Below are 19,658 nucleotides of genomic sequence, written 5' to 3'. Positions count from 1 at the left end.
GTTCCTCAGTCTCTTGCGCCTTTGCCGCAAACGAATCATGAACTACGTCACGTGAGACGGCTGCACACGTGATCTCTCAATGAGCTGAACTGAAGAGTTTGAGACTGTGACGTCATGCGCTGTCTTGGCATTTCATCTCGTAAACCTCCTTCGGATCGCCATTCCGTGAACAAGTTTTATAAGTCATGTTACAGCAACAACAACAACAACGAGAGCGGTACGTATCCAATGCGATGCGACGATCTCGGCGACATGCGAAACGAACATCATGGAGAAGGAGAAGCTTAATTTGCAAGACGCGTTGAACGGACTCGTCTCATCCTTGAGCTCATGAGGTTGTTTGATGGGTACGCTCTTCCTGATGAGAGAGGTTCAGTGGAGAAAACCAGTTGCCTCCGCCTCCTCTAATATCGACGATATCCACCATCTTCACTCGGACTCGTTCTCTCGCTTCTCCAGTTACTTAACGAGACTCCATAATGACGCGATGTCTGCAATTCTCGCTCTCACTCCTCAACAAGGGTTCATCACCATCGAAGGATTGCAACCACCAACGACCCACTGAGCTCTCCACCACCACCATGTCTGAGTCTCGACTTGTGGGTTTTCCCTTGCTGTGTTCTTCTGGGATCGTCTCTATGAGTTCCATTCTCATAAAGTCCTTTGCTCTCGCTCTCCCTTGAACTTCTACTTTCTCTCTCATCCCCATCTCCCATCTCCACATGCTCGCAACCCCAGATCACTTCTGAGGTTGACAAGTGGTTTTGTGCTGTCTCATCAACTAACAGCAACTCGGCCGAATCGTCTCCAACATGTCCTCCGACTCGGAAAAGGCCTCCAAGAGGGCCGAGAGCCCCAGCCCCATCGCCGAGAATGATGGTGGTAACGCTGATGGCCTTCATCGCCGTCTCAACAATCGTCAAGTTCAACTCCTCGCTATCGGAGGCACTATTGGTACTGGTTTGTTCATCGGTATCGGTGCCGGTCTGGCCAAAGGTGGCCCTGGCAGTCTCCTCGTCTGCACAGCTCTCTACGCCATGGTTCTCGGTCTCACCAACAACTCTATCGCTGAGATGAACACTTATATGCCTGTCTCTGGCGGTTTCATCCGTCTTGCTGGTCACTGGGTTGATGATGCCCTTGGCTTCATGGTCGGATGGAACTTCTTCTTCTACGAGGCTCTCCTGATCCCCTTCGAAATCGTCGCTCTGAACCTCGTTGTTTCATTCTGGAGTGACAATATTACTGACGCTGGTCCAACTGCTGGCTTCATCATCGCAGTCATCATCGCATATGGGTAAGGCTTAAACCCCGAGCTGCATCCTGATGAACATCGTCACGGATGCGATCCATGGTTTCTTTCCTCAATTCTGCTTCCCTCCCTCTCCCTGTCTATGTGTGAATGCATGCTAAACATTCGTCTCCTCTTCTAGTGTGTGCAATATTCTTGCTGTTGGTGTCTTTGGTGAAGCTGAGTTCTGGCTGGCCCTTGGCAAGGTCCTCCTGATCTTTATCCTCTTCATGTTTACGTTCGTGACGATGGTTGGGGGTAACCCCCAAGGTGACGCTTATGGCTTCCGCTACTGGTCCAATGCGCATGACGCATTCGCGACATTCCGAACCGAAGGTGATCTTGGACGTCTAGAAGGATTTATGGGTGCATTGGCCTCCGCTGCCTTCTTTGTCGTCGGTCCTGACTACATTTCTATGGTCGCCGCCGAATCTAAGCACCCTAGCCGATATGTCAAGACTGCCTTCAAGACCTGTTACTTCCGTTTCGGTCTCTTCTTCATCGGCGCTGCCCTGACTTGTGGCATCGTTCTTAGCCATACTGATGAGACACTTGTTGAGGTCCAATTTGGCAGCGGATCCGGCGGTGGCACTGCTGCTGCCTCTCCTTGGGTCATCGCTATGTCCAACCTCGGTATTGAAGGATTGCCCCATCTAGTCAATGCCCTTCTTTTCACGACTATCTTCTCTGCTGGCAACACGTACACATACTGCGCAACCCGCTCCCTGTACAGTCTCGCCCTCGACGGACGTGCCCCTGCCTTCCTCCGCAAGACCACCAAGAGCGGTATCCCTATCTGGTGTTTCGCCGTCACCATGGTCTTCCCTCTGTTGGCCTTCCTTCAGCTCGACAGCTCCTCCGCCGAGGCTCTGACTATCCTTCTCGCCCTCATCACCGGTGGCGGTATTGTGGATTATATCACCATGAATATTACCTTCCTCTTCTACTACCGTGCGTGTAAGGCCCAGGGCATTGATCGCAAGAAGATGCCCTACTTTGGCTATTTCCAGCCCTACTGTGCCTGGATCGCTCTTATCCTTCACACAGTCGTTTGCTACACCTATGGATACACATCCTTGGCCCCCTTCGACGCGAAGAACTTCTTCTCCAACTACACCATGCAAATCATTGCTCCCTTCATGTACCTAGGATGGAAGCTCGTCAAGCGCACCAAGATCGTCAGTGCCAAGGAGTGCGATATTGTCTGGGAGCGACCTGTCATTGATGCCTATGAGGAGCGTGCTATGATTGTAGACCCCCCTACTGGCTTCTGGGAGGAGATCATTGGCCTTGTTGGTATCAAGAAGAACAAGAAGAAGAACGCCGCTGAAGTCCATGTCTGAGCGTGCACCTGGAAACGGTGAACGTGAATGAAGAATGACGCTGCAACATTTATGATGCGCAGAAGCAGTGAGTCAGTTCGACAATTGTCGCGACTGAGAAGAGGTCAAGCTCCGCTTATCATCATCGAAGCGCAGATATCGTGGACAGAACCCTGCTGCGCCGCCTGAAGTTACAGGCGGCATAAAAGATACCCAAACGTCATTCCCCAATGGGTCGAGTGACGATAGCTTGTATGAATTAGAGTATATATACGAATATATGAATGAACATATCCTGCTATGATTGATCTATTCGCGCCTCCCAACGACATGCTCATCCAGTGTTGCGAACCACTGAGAAGCGGAGATCTCTGTCTCCTAGGTTTGGGCTAATTTACCTAAATTCTTTTGTCGCTAAGGATTCCTGGTCCGAAAATTTCTTGCCTCCCTTACTCCCCCTAGAGCAGGCGGATAACGCACCGGAGGTAGGTGGGGACTAACGGCCCGAAAGGCCAGCTCCGTACTTTCTGACCGGTGCCGGACGCCGAGTGGATCCTCCGGGAGGGAGCATATGATCCACTGAACGCAGCGTTACAATTTCTTTGCTTTGTCCTCATCGGCCTTTTTGCGAGCTCGGTTAAAGCTATAGATGATCCACTGTTGGGTGTGCTTGGTCGGATGTTGGCTATCAATCTTGCGGCGCTGAGTGACCGTTGCGTCTTCCTCAGCAATAGCCCTCACATTCAACACTCGACATGCTGCCACATCTCTCTTTTGTTCGCACCAGTTGAGTATCTCGAACAGTGCTTGACTTGTACTCAATTTCAACCCAATGTCTTCGTTTGGCGTATTCCAAGATGCTATCAACAGAACTCCTCTTTTGCCATCGCAATGGAACCCGAGCAACCCATACTCCAGACCAGCTCTTGATCTCCGTCTCTTCATTCAACAGATTGAATGAAATTCGCCTTTTTTCATTGTACCTGCCAACAAATAACCATTGTCGAATGACAAAATCTGGGTTTGCAGTACTGAGGGAGGAATTCTTGGGTTTACAAAGATAGTCAGGCACCTTAGCGCCATGAAGCGTGAGAAACTTGACTGCCTCCAATCTGTGGCTTTGAATGGCAGCATTCAGGGGCGATCCGTGTTCACGACAATGGTGTTCAAGATCACCAATCCCAAGCTTGACGAAGTTCTGGATCGCCGTGACAGAACCCCAGCAGGCTGCTCGACATAGCAAACTATGAGCACCGGGGGTTCGCAGGCCACACAGCTGGCGAACGCCCTCAATCTTGACCGAAGGTTTGACATACCGGAGGTTGTAGGTTATCGCGACCAAGGTGTCTACTCCGTTGGAGAAGAAATGGTCAGGCCAGCTGCTGAGCTTTCCCACTTGTAGATCGAGTCTCATGTTCAACATGAATAACAAATAACACCGGCAAGGGCTTGTAAAAAGACAATGGGAAGCGGAATAACCGAACTTATCGCATAAGTATAGATCGACGCCATGGTCTAGAAGTTGCTTGAAGAGCCCAATGTTGGGTTTGGTGCCTGGGACACAAGTCCATAATGTCATGAGCATGAGGAGATTTCTTCCCTCAGAGTTTATTCGATTGCTCGGTAGACCTGCCGCGAGAAGAATATCGACAACCTTCCATGACTTTTGTACGAAAGCCACATCGAGGAGCTCGTGGGATGAAGTATTCATCACGTCGACATGGGCACCGCGACTGAGGAGGAGCTCTACAACTTCTGCTGAACCGTGCTCAGATGCAACAAAGAGAGGTGTGCAATTTCTGTCGTCAGCTATGTTAACGTCGGCACCGTGAATTAGTAGAGCATTTGCCGCTTTCACATTATTTTGCGCAGCTGCTAGAAAAAGAGGTGTTCGGTTCGGATAAAGGGTATCCCCTTGATTGATGATGGCACTGAGCGAGTCAAGTGTTGAGGTGCTCTCGAAGATGCGGCTGCCTGATATGTCTCTGAAGAACTTCCTGTGTACTAATTAGCGGCATCCTGACTTAGTAACTTGATGATTTACTTACGTGACTTCGCCTTGGCCTAAGGCCTTGCCCTGAAGCTTGTTCAACATTATCATGAGTCCGTATGTGTTATGTGAAGCGAGAGGTATTTCGAGAACACTGTGTTGTTTGTGTGAGCCGGCTCCTCCCTCTGCAAGGTATGCATCCAATAATGTTGGAAGAAGGTGGTTAAGGTTCGGTCGCTCCAGGAAAAGATCGAGAACTGTACAATAGGCGTCCTTATTAGGATGAGCCATGATGGTTGAAACAGGCGCACCCATTCTAATTAACCACCCCATCACCTTGTAATAACCTTGGATTATGGCCAGAGCTAACGGCGTCAGAAGTATGGCAAAGGGCAGCTCACACTCCAGCGGGCAGCCGAGACCGTAAAGCTTCTCACAAGTCTGTACATCATCCTGAAGAATAGCCCAATGGAATGAATACGCCAGAGCACGCATACCGCATGACGTTTGTGAAAGGATGCCGAATCGATGTAAGGATTGCATAGCCTCAGAGAACCTGGGTTCATACAAAATGAGGGACAGGGCTTTACTACTTGTCCAGTATTCTTCCGTTTTGTAAAAAGGCAGGAGAAGACAAACAGCCTCGAGGTGTAATCGAGTCGCTGCCGCACAAATGGCCATCTCATGGGGCTTAGATGTCATTTTTAGCGCAACATCAACGTCGCCCAAGTCAAGAAGTTCCTCCAAAACCGTTACCGAGTTCAGCTCTGCGGCTAAATGCCACACGGTCCTACCCAAGTTATCGGTATTGAGGGTTGATCCACCAAAGCGCAATAACGCTTGAAGAGCACCGCAGGTATTCTCCCGACAGCACATATGAACTGGCTTGAAACCGTCTGGTCTATCAGCACGTGGATCCAAGCCGAAGGCTAAAAATGGGTCCAAAACTCGATAAGATCTCTCGAGTAATGCAAGATGAAGAGCATTCCAGCCTGGATGCTCGGGGTCAATGTCTGTCAACTGGGCCAGTTTAGCTCTCCGCGTGCTAAGGAAAGAGTTCATCCCAGTTTCATCATTTAGTTTGATAAGTGAATGAATATACGCAAGGACTTCCTCATCACTGGCGCCATCTAGAGATTGCTCTTTTGGTGACTGGGGTGGTATCTTTTCGCCTGTTCTGAAGATTAACTCTTCGGTTTCCTGGCGAAGAATAAACCTTGGAGAACCTGGCGCATTATTGTTACCAAGGACGTTGAAGAATTGTGGAAAGCGGGACCACACTTGAGAGGTCTCGGAGGTGGAGGAAGGCATCTGTAGGTACCGATTATAACGAATGCTGAAGAGTTGCACACCTTGAGCCGTGATAGACACACCAGCCTTAACAAGCTCGGTAAAGATTTCCTAATTGTTGGTAAAGTTGTTAGGACATGACAAGGTGAGAGATATGATAGTTCCCGATGGTAACGGGGTGGTAAGGGGCGAGATTGAGGAGTTCAGCAACAAATGCACTGTTCGTAGTCGAGCCACGTGTCCGACATGGAAGTTTCTCCGATCAGTAATGGGACCCTCGGATATAATGTCATTGTCTCGTAAGTCCAGAAAATTATAAAAGAAACCTCGGCCGCCAAGGGCACAATGTAACGGAGTCCCAAATTTGCTGCATGCTAGTACATCAGAGCCACCTTCCAGCAACTCCTAGCATGCATCAGGCATACTGAATGCAGCTGCCATATGAAGAGGGGTAAATTCGGGCCTAAGAACTGCAGCGATAACTTGCGATAGAATCTTTATTGGCTCGGATGAGGCTTCTATAGATGAGGGATGATGACAGAATATGAAGTCAATTGCCCACAGACAGAAAGCAGGCGTTTTGGACGGATGCAGGAGCTTTCGTAGGAGCTTACGCGTTCTGTCTCCCATTTTTGAGGCTGTCGCATATGCCACCCAAGTGAGTACTGACGGTTCGTAAAAGGTTCTGCGCCTGCGTTGCGCAAGAATACAGCTGATAGCGCGTGTTGTGTCGCGAGTTGGCGAGAATCGCTCTATATCCTCCATGGTGAGGAAGCGTAGGCAAAGGAAAGAAAAGAAGTCTATACCGTCTTCATGCGAAACAGCGTACTCCTTGAGTTGTGGACATTCATGATCGGAGTTGCGAGTCTTCAGCGAGTGAAGATATTCTTTGACTGTAAAGTGTGCAAACTGGATTCTAGTTTTACCACCATTGAAGGAACCGGATTTGCTGACTCGAACAAGGCTACTGCACCATCGCAACAATTCCTCTTCTTCTACAATCTCATCATCTTCGAGAGTCGTTGCATCTTCTTCCAAGGAGATGGCCTGGCAAATCTCTTCAAAACTGAGTGAGACGAAAGAAGTTGCGAGCATTAATATTGCTTTCTTCACTAGCCGCTTCACTGTATCATCGTAACCATCAATTCTCAGTAATATCCGATCATAAGTTGCATAGAGTGAGGGGGGGAGTTTGCTCAAGGCTTCACGCCGAGCTCTGTCTGTTGGGAGTTCGCACATGTAGTCCAGTTGGCAGGCTACCCAGCGAAACCTAGAGACCGCTTTAGTAGGAATGAGTGGTATCAGAGCAAGCGTGACTTACATTCCTTTAGCTTCCCCGACCAGTCTTGTTATAATAAGGTCTTTCAAACTCTGGACACGAAGCCTCAACTGTTTCGAAGCAATCCTTTCACTAAGTTCCGAGGCAACATATAGTTGTAGATCCTCAGTATGAGCCTTAATCTCGACGTGCGGGAAGTCATTCTTGAGGCGTTGACGTATAATAATCTCGTCCCGACTTGACAGTGCCATGTTGATAACATCATAACCCTGTAACAGCGAAAGCTTGGCCAAACACTCTACATTTGCTGCAACACGATGGTCACACTCGTCAAGACCATCAACAATGATATAAGTCCGAGTGAAGCAAGCACAGATGAGATGTAGTTTCTGAGCGAGTGTCTCGGCCGTGGGCCTTGCAGAAAGATCACGGCCTGAGAATAGTTGGTCGTGATATTCTTGTAAAATTTGAAACGCGCTTTCGCTCTGCATTGCAAGTTGCATGCAGAGAGACGAGAGAATGGTCATTGAGTGTTGAGAAGACTCGTTCTTGTAGGTGCAGAAGAAGTATGCGACTGCTTTTCTTGTGTCTTGGGCATTTCTCTGCAAACACTCCTCGATCATGGCTACGGCAAGGACAGATTTCCCTGCACCAGGTATGCCGCTGCACCAGAGCCTTGAACCGGGAGTAGAGTACCAGAAGTCAAAATCTGGACCTTGGGTAAGCCAAATACCTGTGAGCCCCTGTCGCAGCTTTCTGTTCGTCTCGTATTCGCCTCTGGGATTTACCCGCCCAAAGTCGCGTAGAACTTGATTCCTTTTGGCATCAAGAGAAATCTTGACTTGGATACCCAAGATCCTCTCCGCAGTGAGATTGATCTTGTCGAGGCCATTCTTTATTTCGTCTTGTCGCGATAAGCAATGTTCAAACATAGCCAGAGAGTCGGCGGCAAGAGCTGTGTGAATGATCTGGTTGTAGCGCTGTACGTCTTGGATCATTTCCTTGGACTCGGTCGACGTGAAAGGCCATTTTAGTCGAGCATACAGTCTTTGGTGCTCAGAACCCGAATCTAAGGAAGCTTCTGTGCGCGAAAGGCCCGCCTCCAAGAGCCTCAGTAGTTGGTGGCAATCGTGGAGATAATGCGGTTGAAGAACAGACGACGGCTCGTGAACAGCAGCAGTTGGTTCAGGTGGTTCAGTCTCTTCTAGGTCAAAAGCGACAAGGGAAAGATTATGCAAAATAACAGAGAGGCTCCTGATTTCGCGAATGAGGTTTCCAACCTCTGTCGATGCACCTCTGTAGCTCTTGACGTATTTGGTACCTGACCGAAAGATGAGATCGGCAAGGGCAACTAACCCAGCGATGCTCGCTGAGATGGAAAGAGGGTCCGCCACTGAGATGAAAACGGCAAGAATGAAAAAAGAAGAAGGAAAAAAGAAAACAAAAGCAAGGGCAAGAGTGAGATTTGGAGTTGAACTCGATCGATTGAAGAGAGGTGCATAAGTTAGAAGCTGGTACGGGTTTCAGCTACTGCTGTCAGCTCAGAGCCTTGTCAGCCCGCATCATGTTGGCAGACAATGGTGTATTGCCCAACCAAGTCATTGGAGTGAAAGCCCGTTCGCGAACAGGCTTCCTTGGACATAGGAGGGCATGAATGGTTTCTGAGCTACCCTTCTGAATGGGACAAGTGAAACACGGCGCTTATTATACTGCACAAAACTAAGCCTGTAAGCGCACTTCCAGATGAAGTCAGTACCTCCTCGTGAGACTGGCCTCGGCTCAAGACATGGCCCAGAGCTGAAAATAGTGACACAGAGCCGTTGCAAGCTAGCGCTAAATTACTGCTACAGAAGCCCTCCCAGGGAGTAAAAACTTCTGATATTGAGCTAGGGTGCACACATTAACTGGTCTCAAGGCCTGCTAAAATATACTTAACTTAAGGTACTAAGCTAAGCCTTTTCATCACTTACGATGGAGGTCGTAGGCTTTCTTCCCTCCTACCTTAGCCACCAAAGGGTTGCTCAATTGCTGCTGGCGGCTTACAGGCAAGGCGACCTCAGCAACCCAACTTAAGTAACCAAGACCACAAGTAAGGTATTATTCATTAGGTACCTGTGTCGCCTCTGAGTGTCGCTGCATAATGCTTGATGTCAATAATGTGACTGACTTTTGGGACTATTTTGCCAACAATTCGCAACGGATCTTGCACTTGCCATCGCTCTCTTTGGTGAAAAAGTTACGAAGCATCTTCTCAGCTAGTCAACTACGATTCTTGGTGATATCATTTTCGCAGTTCGTCCTCTGGGAATAACCACAGCCGTCGCATCCTGCATGCCAACAGCATATTCCTCACATCCGTCATTGGAAGAGCGCGCGAGCCTCATGGCATGCCCCGAGGTCTAACTTTGCTCCTCCACCAGCGAAAATGTACGTGAGCTTGGTAAAATAGAGGAATCTGTACGGTCTTTGGGCGGCCAAAAATACTCGAATTCATGTATACCATGCCTAGCAACCCTCGAGAGTACCGGCCCAACTTCGACTCTCCTGACTCTGAGATATCCGCAAAGTGCGGCATCGAGTCCACCATAGAATTCTTGATAGGATCGAATGGAAGAGTCAAGTTGGACCAGCAGTGTCTGGACTGCCATCTACTACAATAGAGCAAGACCAGAAACGAGACGGATCATGGAGAAGCGTCTCTTCTTCCGAGTTTCTTCGTCTTCCAATTTCGACCATCTTGTCAAAATTGTATAACAATGTCACGAGAACAAACGCAGGAATAGAGATTTCCTCCGAAGTCGACATCGAAGGTGGCATCATTGATGGCAATGCTAAGAAAATGGCGAACTCGACCAGAGACAACAAATTACTTACACATCAGACACAAAACCTAATTTTCAGAAGAAACAATAAAGAAAATGACCAAGACGGCTTGTATCCCGATAAAAACAGAAATTTCGCTTCATTCCCAAACTTGGCGCTAATGGGTCTTTCGGGACTGTGGTCAGCAGCCATACTCGGAGTCTTACTACAAGCCAGTTTCTTCGTTTACGCAACCTGCACTACGAGATACAAAGCCAGCGTTTACAAAGATAAAAGGATTCCGAGTAATCCCGGGTGGTTTTCTCTTACCGTCACCGGCACTACCTTTATCGTTATTGGGATGGCACTGTCTGTACAGGTGATTGACGGGATCTCTCAAGAACGTAGGTTGGTGTTCTACGGCACTGACAAACCTCGTATGTTTTGGCTACAACCTGCGGGACGGCGTATAGGGGACCAAGAGTTTGATGGATTCGCGTACAACCAAATTAAGACAGACTATATAACGTCCTGGAAGAGTAGCGGGCTCAAATCTGGCTGCTATCGGCGTGTTTGGTTCGCCGTTGCATTTTCCATTGGAGTTTGGGTAATGTAGTTCGTGGGGTTACGAGGAGTCCATAGCACCGTTTAGCTTTACCAGCTTACTTTCACTGTGGCCATGTCGATTATCCGAGGGTGCCTTAGCAGCTGTAATACTCCCCCGGACAATTAACTTTCACCGAGCTCACATGATATGACAGGCCATGAACTCGACTGGCAAGCAATAAAGCTCGAAAGCAACCATCATCAGTAGTCCGACTTCAAAGCATCCCTACAGCGGGCTGGAAGAATACCCACGTCGGGTAAGCTCTTGGGTCCTGTTGGAGACCCTTACAAGTCAGTCGTTTGGTCAATAGGCTGCCGGTTTACTCCAGAGTGGCATTCCAATATTTCGCATTTCTGGAGAACAGCCAATTTACTCTCCTTTGCTCCGCAAGGGAGATGCCTGGGCCATCGATAACCATCAACTCGAGGCCATCTTGGGGTTTTGGTCATAGTGCTTCCAGAAATGGCGCGGTCAACACAAAGGAAAGCTGCCATCAGGAATCAAGCCCTTTGCAGTATATCACAAGTCTAACAAAACCTTGAGAATTGTTTGTGAGCGCTGGGGCATAAAAGCTCGCCATGAATGTTTTATGATCCTGCCAACGGGGGAACAAAGTGATCTATCAACGCCTACTATCGTGTCACTTCAGCTAATCGAATCCGGAGACAGTCAGTCAGCTGTTTTAAGAAAAGGCTTGGAGGCTAATATTCCATCCATTGACTCAAAAGCTTCAATAATCAATCTGATGGCACAGGACATCTTTACTTTGTTTCTGAAAAGAATAGCACTGGTCCTAGACAGCATCATTGCCAGCATTCTGTACCCCAACCTTGACAGGTCATCGGGACCAACAACTTCGTTAATTAATGATCTGGCAGAGACGATGATCGCAGAACGGTTGGCTACACGCGACAAAGCTATCATGACTATTCTACCAGGCTTCTATCAAGACTCAGTGTTCCAATACCCACTCAATTTCCAGTTGATCTCTGTGGCAAACTCTCTCAAACAACAGAACAGATTTGACGAAAGCGAAGAGATAATCGAGCGCCTCATCAAGACTGCGACTGGTACAGTGGGAGTTCTTGCTGAGCAAACCTTGTGCGAATTATGCCGCTGTGAATTATGCTTGAGTCAGAATCAGCGAATTTTCACGGCATCAGAACTTCGATCAAGAGCTGAAAGAATGCCAAAAGAAGAGTTGTTAAATTTATCAGATATAATAAAGCGTATTGTTACAGGAAAGCTTTCGATAAGATTCGCTTTAGCTATCTCTGAGTACCGAGTCCCGAGCCCTCTTGGGCGAAGCAACAATCACGAATCTCACTCAACAGCCACTGACCGAGGAAATATTGGCGGGCCTTGATCCAGACACTTCTCAGCAACCGTTATCGAAACAGTTTGTACTTGCCTTGATATTATCCCATGAATATGACCTCGGCGCATCTGATGTTCGGGTTAGAAGACAGCTCTTACGATGAGCAATCGAGAGAGACTGCTGTGGTTTAGTTGAAGATGTGTGGGCTTCAGAGCAGCGCATCAAGCAGAAAGAGAGTGCTTTCGGCGCAGGGTCTGATGAGTTATTTTGGGCACTCTTGTCTTCAGAATATGACGGAATGGCCACGATGCTGTTCCTGCTTGATGTGGCACAAGTCTGCAACGGAGAGCTCGAGCAAAGAGATCAATTGTAGGAAGTACGGTGGTCAACGAGCCAGCTACAAGGCTACATCAGGGAGAGCTATAAGCAGTACAATTGCGTGTTGACGGTAGCATCTTCAGGTCTTCGCGGCCTAGAGTACGTACAGTTATTGGCTGGTTCGAGAACTTGGAGCCTTGAATGCTTGTATGAAGCAGTTCTTGCAGCCCTTGACACAGGGAGCCTAGAGACATTGGAATGTCTGTATTCAAGAGAATGGCCATGGGCACAAGGTGAGGCGGGTTCCATAAGTTCCTTAGTCAAACTCCTTGGGACGGCTTTAAGATGGGGTATCAAGAACTTGTCAGAGTTGTACTCGCCGGGGAAAAGCATACATCTGTTGTACCATTCAAAAGAGAACATATTGAGATGGCCATCAAGGCAGCGAAAGAAGGACTACGAGATTCTCAGATGGAGAGGGCACGAGAAACTTTTCAACATGATAGAGACGGAGTTTTAGAACTTCTTATGGAAGCGAAGAAGAAGCTATAGTGATGTAAGATAGTCACTTCTCAAAACATATACCGGTATATGACCGATACATGAGGACATATAGATGAAAATTAGCCGACGAAGCCAATAGGAACCCCCCAGGGGTTCATTGCTCATCATTCCGAGGAGATGCTAGTTAATATCGGGCCTTTTATGTCAAGGTCCCGAGTCTTCGGTTAGCTAAGGCGGAGACGGAACTACGGTCTTGGCAACGCTAAGAAAAGGCATGGGCTTATAATGGTCTGCTCCCAAAGTCTGCCGATGGTCCGATTTTGTGGTCATATCTATTAACATAACATTGGCTGTCCCAATTAACAATCTATGAGATGATATATAGTCTAAAATCTAGGCAGAGTCATATTTTGACTCGAACACCAACGTTTTCAACATGAACGACAAAAAAATCTCAACGCAGCCGGATTTGGAGACGCAGGAAATTTCGCCGACTTCCGAAAAAGCCCCAGATGGAGGATATGGCTGGATCGTCACAACTTCAGTGGCTATCGTCAACGGCCATTCATGGGGTATCAACGCAGCATATTCTGTCTTTCTCGCCCATTTTGTCGAAGAGAATACATTCCCTGGTACAACACCACTTATGTACGCCATCGCTGGATCGCTTAGCGTAGGTGTCATGATGCTCATCTCGCCATTCACAACTACCATGGCTAGAGAACTTGGTACAAGACCGACGATGCTTATCGGGGCTATAGTACAGTCTGTTAGCCTTGTGTGTGCCAGCCTGTCAACTGAGATATGGCAATTGTTTCTCTCTCAGGGAGCACTCTTCGGAATTGGGATGGGGCTATTGTTTTTACCGTCCTATGGAATTATATCGCAGTGGTTTACAAGACGACGGGCTTTAGCTAATGGTATTGCCATCGCTGGGGCTGGTCTCGGAGGATTGACGTACTCACTCGCTACCGGGGCTATTATTCGCAACATGGGCTTGGAATGGGCATATCGGATTCTTGCAATCGTATCGGCGGTGGCGAACATCACCTGTACACTGCTTATACGAACCCGGTATAACTCACAAGCAACGAGACTTGCTTTTGACACGACTCTTTTGCACAGACCGGAGTATCTTCTTGTATTAAGTTACGGCGCCTTCAGTATGCTAGGCTATTTCGTCCTCATCTTCACACTCGCCAATTACGCAAATGTTATTGGACTCTCGTCGTCACAAGCATCGATGATTCCAGCATTCTTCATGTTCGGCCAGGCCATCGGTCGTCCTTGCATCGGATGGCTAAGCGATCGATTCGGCAGAATCAACCTCACCTTCATCATGTCTCTCATCACCGGAATTTTGACCTTTGCGATATGGATTAACGCAAAGTCATTTGGTGTCCTGCTCACCTTTGCACTTGTCGGGGGTTTATCAGCTGGTGTCTTCTGGGTTAACATATCACCTGTCCTCGTCGAGGTCATGGGTCTGGAGAATCTAGCCTCGGCGTTGAGTTGCCTTTGGGTTGCTATGGCTGCTCCGTCGACGTTCAGTGCGCCTATTGCTTTGGAGATTTATACAGGAACAGGGAGTTACTTGGGCGCGCAGCTGTTTACTGGATTTATGTACATTGCTGCATCCTTTTGCGTACTTGGAGTAAGACGGTGGAAGATCGACAGCTTGAGAGGTGCGAAAGAAAGGTCCCCAGCATCAGGAGAAGATGGGCAAGATCTGAAACCGATGAGTTGGGATTTGAAGTGTCTTAAGCTCGATATAGTATAGCTGACCGTAAAATACCTACGCCTGACCCCCAACACCTATGCCGTCAAACCCTTATGCCATCCCATTGAAGTCATTAAAGTCGAAAAAACCATTTACATCCATCATCGACTGATCCATCCCCAAATACCCCATATCTATAAACGTCGCAACATCTGGCACACCCGAATCCACAGACTTGAACCACTCATCTGTAAACATTCCTTGATCAATCGTTTCTCGCGTAGCTTGTGAATCAGGTGCCGCAATCAAAGAGTCGATCTGACATGCAAAGAAACGGGCAAGATCAAAGTAAAGGTGCACGGCTGAGGATGCTGGAAGATGTTGTACTACGCGGTCAAAGAAGGGAATAACGCTGATGACTTTTTCTGCAGCGGCGGCAGTTTCTTCTGGTGTGATACCGCCTTTCTTTACAGCCTGGGCACCAGGTTAGTGATGGTCAAATACCAAGAAATGAAGAGACTAACCCGAAGTATCTCAGTCATAGCGTGGCAGATCATAATGAATTGGTTATTCTGAAAGCCAACTGAGACGTCGTTCATTGTTTTGTCTGTTACCAAATGGTCAAAGATACGACCAGCAACTTCGATGTTCTTTCTCTGGATGATCAAAAGTGCTGATGCTGTCGCACTATCTTCAGAGGCGGTTAAGTCTCGCAAAGCCTGAGCGTTAAAGACCAGAATACTGTGATCCATATAGAAAGCGAGAATAGGGAGATATTTCGAAGATGGTAGGTCATCGGATTGACAGCGTTCGTTGCGGACGCTGGTTAGGCGGTCGTACGCTTCTTTGTGCCACTCTAGGATTGAAGCTGGTGTCGAGATTATATGTCTACGTTTCTCCATTGCTTGGAGCTGTGACAAGAATCGTCAGCTGTATATCGGTCGCGCCAGTATTGAACTTACCAATAATCCCCTAATCTCGATCACTCCACTGATGATACGATCTGTTGGTTCTGCCATAGGTGATTTCCACCAATCTACCGCAGTACGGGGTACTGCCTTCCAGCTCATACACTGCAAGCGGCCATTCAGGGCCCCGAAGCCTTTATCTACGATAAAGGTATATAGCCACGCTCTCTCATAGTTTCTGGCACACCTATCGGTCAGCTCTGGCGAAGCATTTGGAAATTCTGCGTTGACATATTCTTTCACAACGTCTGATCTGTTAATTCCCATCTCTTTGGCTAACTGAACAGCCTGCGGGGAAGTCAGCACGCCTCTGAAAATATGGAATAATATGAAAGTACTTACATGGCTTAGTGTTAGCCAGTATGGATCATCTGCCTGCCTTGCGGCGAGAGGGGCCCAGTATTGGAAGGCGATAATGGCTTGGATCGTTGAGAGGGATTTTACCGACGCGGCGATACACCATCTGATATTACCGCTGGCTAATGATGATAGAACGGGATATATGGCTCGGTCGCGAGGACGTGCTGAGACAGCACACCCCAGAGCGCAGATCACGGAAAATAGGGTGAATGAGCACCCATAGACATATTCGCGGGTATGTAATGTGGCGTCTAGAAGGCCGATCAAAGGATGGCGAATCTGGAAGAATCTTTGCTATCTGTCAGCATTACCGCGACACCACACGTGGGTTGTTGACTTACAGTTGGAAGTATAGTGAAGCGTCGTTATCATCGATCAACCTTGAAGCAAGAGGATCGCAAGTATCTCTCTCCAACTTGAAAGGAGAGTCAACTGCTTGGGTTGCAAGAATCTCCCAATCTTTTTGCTGGGCTCTATGTGGAGCTGATACGAGTTAGACGATAGACAGAAGAGGTATTGTTTCGCTTACCAAAATACAAAGCGAGTCTTTCTTTTATTGGTGCCATGATAGCTTCACGCAGACCCGGCTGCATCGGCATCTGAGATCTCAGTCTGTCGCAAGCCGCAGAGGAACTCATCGAAATAGCAGCAGTGACCATAGTTATGGGTGAGACCAAGCCATCAGCATCATCACTCTCGTCATAACTGACTGAGCGTCGATGAGTGACAGAATGCGACGATTGACTCGTGTCATGGTCATGTTCAGGCGCTGAATCAGTACCCTGTCCATGTGTCCACGGCGTTCCTCTTATAGACACTGTTGTATTTGGACTGGGAAGAGTTTGACCTAGAAGAGCTGTGAGGACTTCCTCGCGAGCACCGCTTTCTTCGATGCGAGCGAGGAGCTTTTCTACACTATCTGGTTTGCTGTCATGCGGTTAGAATTGCCTCATCCGTGAGTTATGGTCTTACTTTGTGCTACCATGCTTACGACCCCGGTTCGAACGAGCTGGATATTTACAAATGCGATCATGAGAAGCGCAGCGAGAACTAACATCACCGTGTCAGTCTCGCGTGAATATGGTCAAGGCTAGACCGACTTACCAAGGATCCTGGCGATCGCACTTCTGCCTCGATGCACGGCAGCTAAAGCATGCAACCTGGTGCTGCTGCGCCTTCTCAGCTGGAACCTCCATTTCGGTTATCTTTCTATCGTTAGAGGTGGACCTGGGGGGAATTGTTAGTCGCCAAGAGTGAAATGCGGGAGGTTCGGGGTCTTGTACAGTGGTCGCTGTTTTGATCTAGACCCCGGTAGTATCCACACGTGATCGTCCTGAGTAATCAGTGGACCAGAGCATTCCCCGGAAATGGATAGTATGAGTATTACCTCGAACGGCCTTCATTAAAGAAATACACTAATTGTACCATTATTCAGTAGATGAGCATGGGATTTTCATTAACTCTTTGAGAAGCTTAGAATGCAATAAAAAGAGGAAATCGAGTCCTAACTAATCTCGTCACGTACCACTTACTCAGGATTTTCTAAGTCTGTAGAAAACTACTGTTCATGTCATGAATTGATCTGAAGAAGAGCTAGAATCTATTTCATCTGAAACTTAGGCATTCATAGGCTGGAATTTCATATTCAACATGAAACTAAAGCCTATAGGTTAAATGAATAACGCCTGGTACTAACAAGAATAGTGCTTGATCTACTCTAGAGAACAGCACTATTTTGTCCCAACATTCTATCCATCTGAGACGGTGTTTTCAAGACACAGCGCAAACGAGGCCATTTTGATATCAACTTCCATCCCATACAGATACAACAAAGCGAAAGACAGTAGTGATGTAGCTACAATCATAGTTCCTACCAGCATCTCCAAAAGTGGTACTGTGTTGATGGAGTTTCCTGTGTTTCGGAATAGCCTCCATCCCTTCCATCAAGCCCCTAGCCTTAGTTGAATAGACCATGGATCTGTATTCCACATAGTTTATGGGAGTGCAATGCTGAAAATCAGAGAGCAAAGAATAGTCGCAATCAGAAGTTTCAGAAGGAATGAACAGGACAGAAACCTTAAATGCTCTTTCTGAGATTCTCGCCATTCTAGAAGGCGGCGTACTCGTCGTTAGACACAGAAGCCAGTCGTGGAACTCTTCCCACTCCATAGTGCCGTATATGAAGAGTGCTAAATAGATGAAAATGATCTAGGTAAATGCGGGTACTCTGACTGGAAGACCGGGGCACTAGGGCGCCGAGTACAAGACAAGTGCTGAGGCTCCCAGGGTGGATTGCAGGTTGGAGAGAGGGGAAAGGGAGAAGAGCAAATCAAATACCAGACCGGTGGGTTGTGAGAAGGAAAGAAACTCAGTTGAGGTTGAGGAATGAGAACGGTATTTACGCTCTAACCTGAACAGTGGCAGTGACGTTGCTCTTTCGACGTTGGCTAAAATGTTTGTAACTTTCTCAAGCTGCTAGTCAGAACAACCAATAATTGAGCAGTATCGAATCGTTCAATGACTAATATCTCAGACAGTTACTGTTCACCTAGGCCCACAACAGACAGTCTATTATTCGGGGCGCTTATATCGACTAATTGCTGGATCTCACTCGAACAGTACATGCTGAAGTCGCTGTGAGTGGGAAGTCTCACTCATGCTGTTCTGCAGTGTTAACAAAGGTGCCTAATGTTCTAAGTGAATTTGCTGCATTTCTTTCGCGCCTCTATTTCATCGACAACAAAGAATCTCATCTAGTCATTCAATAAAGCATGCTCGAGCGACTTGTAACATGTGAAGTGATGCATTGAAGACCTAATCGGGGCGTTATCTTTTAGGATGAAGATAATTAGGAGAGATGCACGTTAGTCGATAATGGTGAAGTTAGATCATGGCTTAGCTAGATTTACTTCAGTTGAATCTACGAATATAAATGAAAGATCTATACTAATGAAACAACGGAGGCCTGGGATGTCACATCATCAGTTTCCAAGCTAGATAGCCGCGTAGGCAGCTCCGTCACTCGTTTTCGTTTTGAGAAGGGTTATGTCAGAGCTCATGTTCGATTGGAGACAAAGAATAGCAGAGTATTAGGGCCACTACCGGCTGTAGCATAACATGGAACTCGGTGAGTTCAATAGCCCGCCTGCGACGCAGGTTTGCTTTTGAGGGTGACGTTGAGATCCATCGAAGGCGACAAAGCCTCGTCTTTGTCCGAGGCATCTTGGGAAATTTCAGCGCTTGAGAATAAAGAATAACAATAATGATCAGTTGTCAACCATCTTCCCTTCAATCACAGGTATCCATGCCCTCCTCCCGGTGAACTTCCATACCCTCCAGCTGGCGCCAATCCTCCACCATGCGTTGTCCCTGAAACACCACCATAAACTCCTCCATTAACGCCTCCATTTGGCCCTCCACTAACGCCAGAATAAACACCTCCATTGACACCGCCGTACAAGCCGCCATGCGGTCCACCGACGCCTAACGATCCATTGCCAGAGCTGTAGCCGACTCCGTAGCCGTACTTGTCTTTATCTCCTGATGGTCTTGGACTGCCGTCGAATCTGCTCCCTTGGAGTCTTGATGTGGCTTCTGGTGTTCTGCGCCCAAGACTCGTTGGCCGTGGAGGCGGTAGGTCGTCCTTTTCGTCTTTATCTTTTGAGAAGAGATTGAATAAGCACATTTGAAAGGTTGAGAGGTTGTAGTATATATATTCGAACAGATAATTGTTTAGGAGTAGAGTTCGAGTTGTGAGACTCTAGGTTTTTGTTGATGAAAATTTTTGAGCTTAGGAACAAGGTTAAGAAAACGCGTATTTAGGGGTAGAGATTGACTTTTAAAATGGCAACGAGGAATATTTAGAATTAAGGTTTCTCGTCTCCGACAC

The 19,658-nt window shown here is 47.7% G+C and overlaps 6 protein-coding genes across 6 annotated transcripts; 2 read left to right on the top strand and 4 right to left on the bottom strand.

Moving 5' to 3' along the window:
- The first annotated feature begins 26 nt into the window (after positions 1-26).
- On the top strand, positions 27-4,669 carry FOIG_15189 (uncharacterized protein). Its single transcript, XM_031216518.1, has 2 exons — positions 27-1,297; positions 1,434-4,669. The coding sequence occupies exons 1-2, from the start codon at positions 813-815 to the stop codon at positions 2,632-2,634; spliced, it is 1,686 nt and encodes a 561-aa protein (XP_031053743.1). The 5' UTR covers positions 27-812; the 3' UTR covers positions 2,635-4,669.
- FOIG_15188 (uncharacterized protein) lies at positions 3,132-5,914 on the bottom strand (the record flags this gene model as incomplete). Its single annotated transcript, XM_031216517.1, has 2 exons — positions 3,132-4,610; positions 4,662-5,914. 2 exons carry the CDS (start codon positions 5,912-5,914, stop codon positions 3,338-3,340), a joined length of 2,526 nt encoding a protein of 841 aa, XP_031053742.1. The 3' UTR covers positions 3,132-3,337.
- A 384-nt stretch (positions 5,915-6,298) lies between these two features.
- FOIG_15187 (uncharacterized protein) lies at positions 6,299-8,814 on the bottom strand (the record flags this gene model as incomplete). Its single annotated transcript, XM_031216516.1, has 3 exons — positions 6,299-7,163; positions 7,215-8,683; positions 8,749-8,814. The coding sequence occupies 3 exons, from the start codon at positions 8,812-8,814 to the stop codon at positions 6,299-6,301; spliced, it is 2,400 nt and encodes a 799-aa protein (XP_031053741.1).
- Positions 8,815-13,050: 4,236 nt separating this feature from the next.
- FOIG_15186 (uncharacterized protein) lies at positions 13,051-15,023 on the top strand. The gene has a single exon (XM_031216515.1). It carries the CDS (start codon positions 13,158-13,160, stop codon positions 14,499-14,501), a length of 1,344 nt encoding a protein of 447 aa, XP_031053740.1. The 5' UTR covers positions 13,051-13,157; the 3' UTR covers positions 14,502-15,023.
- FOIG_15185 (uncharacterized protein) lies at positions 13,065-17,016 on the bottom strand. The gene is made up of 8 exons (XM_031216514.1): positions 16,874-17,016; positions 16,742-16,819; positions 16,299-16,696; positions 16,111-16,252; positions 15,752-16,058; positions 15,404-15,697; positions 14,966-15,352; positions 13,065-14,915 (listed from the first exon to the last, which is right to left on the bottom strand). The coding sequence occupies exons 1-8, from the start codon at positions 16,963-16,965 to the stop codon at positions 14,553-14,555; spliced, it is 2,061 nt and encodes a 686-aa protein (XP_031053739.1). The 5' UTR covers positions 16,966-17,016; the 3' UTR covers positions 13,065-14,552.
- Positions 17,017-18,727: 1,711 nt separating this feature from the next.
- On the bottom strand, positions 18,728-19,625 carry FOIG_15184 (uncharacterized protein). The gene has a single exon (XM_031216513.1). The coding sequence runs from the start codon at positions 19,452-19,454 to the stop codon at positions 19,062-19,064; it is 393 nt and encodes a 130-aa protein (XP_031053738.1). The 5' UTR covers positions 19,455-19,625; the 3' UTR covers positions 18,728-19,061.
- Positions 19,626-19,658: the final 33 nt, after the last annotated feature.

Source organism: Fusarium odoratissimum (assembly GCF_000260195.1).
Source record: "Fusarium odoratissimum NRRL 54006 unplaced genomic scaffold supercont1.48, whole genome shotgun sequence".
In the NCBI taxonomy this organism is placed as follows: domain Eukaryota; kingdom Fungi; phylum Ascomycota; class Sordariomycetes; order Hypocreales; family Nectriaceae; genus Fusarium; species Fusarium odoratissimum.
This window is presented reverse-complemented; position numbering and strand designations above follow the sequence as displayed.